Source organism: Neophocaena asiaeorientalis, unplaced genomic scaffold (genome assembly GCF_003031525.2).
Source record: "Neophocaena asiaeorientalis asiaeorientalis breed wild unplaced genomic scaffold, Neophocaena_asiaeorientalis_V1.1 scaffold487, whole genome shotgun sequence".
Lineage (NCBI taxonomy): Eukaryota > Metazoa > Chordata > Mammalia > Artiodactyla > Phocoenidae > Neophocaena > Neophocaena asiaeorientalis.
The window spans coordinates 1,539,674-1,545,673 of record NW_020173398.1 but is presented as its reverse complement, the minus strand read 5'-3'; the positions used below and the strand labels follow the sequence as shown (position 1 = coordinate 1,545,673).

At 37.2% G+C, this 6,000-nt stretch overlaps 1 protein-coding gene, 1 non-coding gene and 1 pseudogene across 2 annotated transcripts in view; 2 read left to right on the top strand and 1 right to left on the bottom strand.

Moving 5' to 3' along the window:
• The first annotated feature begins 753 nt into the window (after positions 1–753).
• On the top strand, positions 754–885 carry LOC112401071 (small nucleolar RNA SNORA70). Its single transcript, XR_003003516.1, has one exon. It is a non-coding gene; the product is annotated as a small nucleolar RNA SNORA70 (small nucleolar RNA).
• On the top strand, positions 807–1,244 carry LOC112401065 (60S ribosomal protein L10-like; annotated as a pseudogene).
• A 719-nt stretch (positions 1,245–1,963) lies between these two features.
• SINHCAF (SIN3-HDAC complex associated factor) overlaps positions 1,964–6,000 on the bottom strand; it is a 29,642-nt gene continuing 25,605 nt past the window's right edge. The window contains 1 exon segment of the mRNA XM_024747116.1: positions 1,964–4,057. Within this exon segment, the coding sequence (XP_024602884.1) occupies positions 3,898–4,057 (160 nt within the window). The 3' untranslated portion in view covers positions 1,964–3,897.

The following is a 6,000-nucleotide window of genomic DNA, read 5'->3' as shown; positions in this document are numbered from 1 at the left end:
ACACTGCACCTAGATGGAAACTGAGATCAATTTCTCTAAAGCCACTACATTTTTGGTAATTTTATTAAACAGCAGTAGATCATGTAGGTGCTGTCATCTTTCCAGTACTTAGGTTAACTTAGTAGCTTCACAGTAACTAGATTAGGTGCTGGCAAAATCACCTAGACTATCCCAAAGCTAATTTAATTGTAGTATAAGAAGTTTGACCCACAGGATCTACCTTTCCCAGGTAATAAACTGTTTTTAAAACTTTGATATATGGGAGTTCCCTGCTGGCCTAGTGGTTAGGATTCCAGGCTTTCACTGCCGTGGCCCAGGTTCAATCCTTGGTTGGGGAACTGAGATCCCAAAAGCCGCACGGCACAGAAAAAAAACCTTTGGTATGAACTATACCTCTTTGGATTCATCATAAATCTGTAAAGTAAACAATTCTGTGAAGTAACAGAAGTTTGGAGACTCACAAAAGTCAAGAGACTCAAATGGCTAATAAGGGGGTAGAGCCGGGAATCAGAGAACCCAGGTCTGACCCCAATCCCAAAAATCTCCCTTTCTCTATAACCACCTTTTATAGTTTCTCTAAAGTCTCAATGATGCCTCCCATTATGTCCATAGACAATACTAATAAAACCATATTACAGACATTGAAACACTGGAGACCTTTTGTCCTTCACTGTTAAAATCATCTTATCCACTAGGTCAATTATTGTGCACATCAGTTAAAATGTCTTTTACCAAAAAAAATGTCTTTTACATTTGCAGCCAGTTAAGCCGACTGTGCTCTTTTCCCCATGGGGGCCCAGCGCGCAATGACTGCAAACAGCCTCCTGGGTAGTGTATGCAGCCTGTTGCCTGTATGGGTTGCCCTAAGGGACCTTGGAGACAGCCCTTTCCTGCGGACGTTAATGACTGACATGCTGTCCCCAGTCTGGGCTCCAGACAGGTATGCGTGGTGCCTTTGGAAAGCCCCAGGGCACAGTGGCCAGGGTCCACATTGGCCAGGTCATAATGTCCATCCGCACCAAGCTGCAGAACAAGGAGCATGTGATTGAGGCCCCCCGCAGGGCCAAGTTCAAGTTCCCTGGCCGCCAGGAGATCCACATCTCCAAGAAGTGGGGATTTACTAAGTTTAATGCGATGAATTTGAAAACATGGTGGCAGAAAAGCAGCTCATCCCAGATGGCTGTGGGGTCAAGTACATCCCTAATCGTGGCCCCCTGGACAAATGGCGCTACCTGCACTCGTGAGAGCCTTGGCGCTGCCCCCTCCCTACCCATGCCCACCAATAAACCCTACTTTTTTGTCCCTGTCAACAACAACAAAAAATGTCTTTATAGTCAGTCTCCGACTTAATGATGGTTCAACTTAGGATTTTTTGACTTAACGATCATGCAAAAGCGATATGCATTCAGTAGAAATCAGACTTCAACTGTGATCTTTTTCCCAGGCTAGCAATATGCAGTATATGACTGACACTCTTGTGATACAGAGGCAGGAGGGAGCCACAGTGAGCCACAGACCCCAGTCAGCCACGCGATCAGGAGGGTAAACTCTCAGTACATTTAGCCATTCTTGCTTTCACTTTCAGTACAGTATTCAATGAATTATATGAGATAGTCAATACCTTAATGAAAAATAGGTTTTGTGTTAGATGATCTTGCCAACTGTAAGCTAATGTAAATGTTCTGAGCATGTTTAAGGTAGACTAGGCTAAGCTATGATGTATTAAATGCATTTTTGACTTACAATATTTTCAACTTACTTTGGGTTTATTGGGACGTAACCCCATGGTAAGTGGAGGAAGATCTGTATTTTAAAGTCTGTATTTCTCAGTAAAGAGGACTTCTTTCCTTCATGGCTTGTTATAATACTAAGGGCTTACACTGAGTATCTGTGAGGGTCAAAAACATTAGTTACACTTACTTAAGAACACCTTTCAGACAAAGCCACAAAACAGCTTCTTTTATTTTCTAGTAAGACTAAATTTATTCAATACCCTAGTAAAAGTTTTGATTATAAGTATCCAACAGTATAAAAAGTACAAAACAGATTTGTAGATTTCTAATATATTAATACAAAGTGCATGACTACATACAGTACATCCTACAGGCAAAGAGAGGTGGAAGGGGAAAAAGAAGACTGTGGTTGAGGTCTAGTAATAAATAAATAAATACAGAAGTAGAGATGATCCATATTATAGTATATTCTACCACCAATACTGCAGCCAAAATGTACAAAAAAAAAAGAGAGAAAAAAAAACCATTTCAAAATAACTCAGGAGGAAGATGATAATGGCTGGGATTCTTGTAATACACCTCAAAGTCTGTGGGAGAGCTGACCCAACTCACTATGTAGTCTGTGCATATGGTGGCTTGTAGTTTTTTCCAGAGGAAGAAATATAAAATTTTAAGTTTAGATTAAGAACTATAAAACTATAGGGTACCCATAAAAATTGGCTCACTCCTTGTTATTTATACTATCCAATCTTTAAAATCCAGTTTTAAAAATAAGCAGAGTCATGTTATTACAAGGTAGGCAAATGATCCTCCCGCATTATGAACAGTCTGAACTGGTGATATATTCTTCCTGAACTTTTAGAAAAGAGGCAATAGATAGTACTTTGGTTTGGGTTCAAGTAAAAGGCTTTTAATGAAGGTTTTACAATTGAAGAGCTCCACGTTTAGGATGTATCATCTAACACCTCAATGTTCAGAAAGCCTGACTAAAAGAAACCTAACCAAAACCAACCCACTCAGCATTAACACACACCTCTTTTCTTTTAGTAGAATTTTACTTTAATATAGAATGAAAAACAAAAAACAAAAACCCAAAACCCAAAACCCTAATAGGTTAAAACAAGTCAAACAACCATTCTACACAGATATAACCTTCACAAAGGTCAACCGAAGTAATCCAGAGCTAAAACTGAATTGTGCAGATTTTCATTGAAGTCACCAGTCATGTAACATAAACAAATTATTTACACACTTGCAAGCCCTCTAAGAAATGTGCCCCAAGAAGCATTAACCTTTGTTTTTTTCATGTGCCATCCTGAAGACTTGCACATTTTATTTTTCAGATAATTTAACATTTTAATAGAGTGCATTCTCTACCAAGGGGTAATGCTTTGGTACTATTCATATAGGATTGCCTACCCTAAAGATTTGACATTTCCCCAAGAGGAACTTTGATTCTGCTTTAGAAGTTTCATATAAATTAAAAACTTTATCAAATATCAATATGGAGGGAGGTGACACAGGATGCAACATATACAGTCAAGTTACCTCTGTATATTTAGAAATTACTCCTTCAAGATATTCGCACTAGAGAGCTTAGTCCGTCCCGCTTAATATTCAGTAGTACAGGTTTGAATCATCAGAACCTTGGCAACACCTTAATATTTCAAAGTTATTAACAACTACCTCTAGGGGCAAGTCTGTGTTTACTGAGTTATGACAAATTTATTATAACGAAGGAAAACAAGTGTAGCCAGCCATCTTAAAAAATGCCCCAACCACTGCTTCTCAATATAGAAAGACTAAAACTACATACGTTTATCATACAACAAATCCCATCTCTGTCCCCTGAAATTCCCCTAATTTCATTCATTAGAAGGGGATTTTTTTAAAAAGCCTTAAAGAGCACTTTACAGCAGCATTCAGCTTTCCTATGAAATACTCAGCATCTTAAATATTATGTACACTTCTTTTTTTCCTTTTAGTAAGCTAGATACTGGCTTCAGACTTTGTGGAACTGGAGGGAAAATAACCCACTCAAAACTATTCTAGAAATCATCTTTTGGCAGAATAACAGGTATCCAAGTTAAAAACAGGAGGGTCATTTTGTTGGTGTTTTCCAAAATTTAACTCATTTCTTGTTCCCCTTCTACATCAACCTCAGTCACCACTCCTGAGTGGAGATGGGCAGAGGCTCTGGCCCCTGAGCCTCCGGCTTCTCAGCAGCTGCTTTCTTATTGCTGCAGCAAGGCTTGAATAGATGTGTGTCGATGAGGACTTCCCCAAAACGGCCTTTATAGATAATGCCACAGCATATTTTCTGTCTAAAAGAAAAACATGGAGGGACAACAAAATATATTAAATAAGGCAGAAAAATAGGAATACAAAAAAAGGAAAAATCTACTCATCATTATAACTAGTACAGCATGATCAAAGGTTCTACTTCCACAATCTCATCACATTCCTAATGAACGGGCTCCTAGAGTGACCACAATTTGCTAGGTAATGGGAATTACCCAGGCGCCTTAAACCCCACACTGGAATCTTATCAAATATTAAGGGGGAAGAAGGCAATCTGAGAGACAGCAGTCAGTTTCAGAGGCTGCTCCTAAAGTTATAAACGGTTTCCTCCAAAAATCACCAAGTCTTAAAGAAAACAGCCACCGTAAACAGGCTGATACAGCCGGTGGTTTTATTTTAATACTGAGCAGACAAAAAATATATACACATATTATCAAATATACATAAAGGCATACAAAAATGACAACACAACAAATCATCCATGGATCACACACTCTAAAAAAAACTATTATTTCCTATGAAGTCCCCCGTATGCCCCTCTCCAATCCCACTCCACCCAATCTCATTCTCTCCTCCTTAATTTCAGGTTTATCACTCTGTTTTTTCTTTATATACAACGTTTGCATCTCTAAACATATTGCTTGTTATCTCATATATATAACATATAAAATAAGAAATATATAGAAATGCATATATATGGAATCACACTGTACGCTACAATTTTTTTGCTCAGCAGTGACTGAGGTTCATACATATTGTTAGAGCTTTATTTCATTTTAACTTATGTACGGTATCCCACCATGTGAATATACCACAATTTACCCACTCTCCTTCTGATGGGACAATTTTTGCTATTACAAACATGCTGTACATACTGGTGCACAGGTCTGAAGGTGTTTTCCTAGGTTACGTTGCTGGGCTATAGGAATGGGAACGTGTTCAACTTTACTCGAAAATGCAAATTATTTATCAATGTGGTTCCCTTCTATTCCTATTTTGCTAAAGGTTTTATTTTAAACCTTGAAGCAAAGTTCAAATTTATCAAACATCTTCAATATACCACTAATACAATAAGCATTTTCTCCCTCCTTTAGGAAACTGTCAAATTATATTAGTTGGCTTTCTAATGCTTCAAACAATCTCACATCCCTAGAATAAATCTAATCTAGTTATGATATATTGTTTATAACATATCAAAGTTATGTTAGCCTCATAGAATGCTTGGAGCCTATGCCCTCTTTCATCCATAATCTGGAAAAGCCAGTGCAAGATTAGAATCATTTGTTTCTGGAATGTTTGGTAGAATTTGTCTATCTAGGCCTGGGATTTTTTGAGGGAAGACTTCTGACCACTGAATCCATTCCTTTATTATGAGACAATTCAGGTTTTCTACTTTTTCCTGAGACAGTTTTGGTGAAGTGTCTTTTTCTACTAATGTATCCACTTCACCTATATGTTCAAATTTATTGTCATGAAGCTGTTTCTAATATCCTATTGTCTTCTAAACTTCTGTTTTTTCTATAGCTGAATCTCCCTTTTCTTATCCAAGATGCTTATGGGTACCATCTCTTTTTCTTGACCTGCTTTATGTCTAGTAACTTTTTTGGTTATGTTTTTCAAGAACCAACTCTTAGTTTTACTGATACTATCCATTCATATTGATTTTCTACTCCATTTATTTCTACTCCTATCTTTAGGATTTCCTTGCTTTTATTTTTTTTATATTGAGCTTCATTAATCTTTAACTTGGATACACGTAACTTCATTTATTTTAAATCTTTCTTTTGTAAGAAGCATTAAAGGCAACTTTTCTTCTACCTCTTTAACTTCATACCACATGTTTTGATTTGTGGCATTTTTGGGTTTTTTTTAGTTATAAGGATTTTCTAATTTATACTTTCTTCTTGAACCCATGGTTTCTTAATTTACAAATATATGGAGGTTTTCATCATTTTATTTTGCTAGA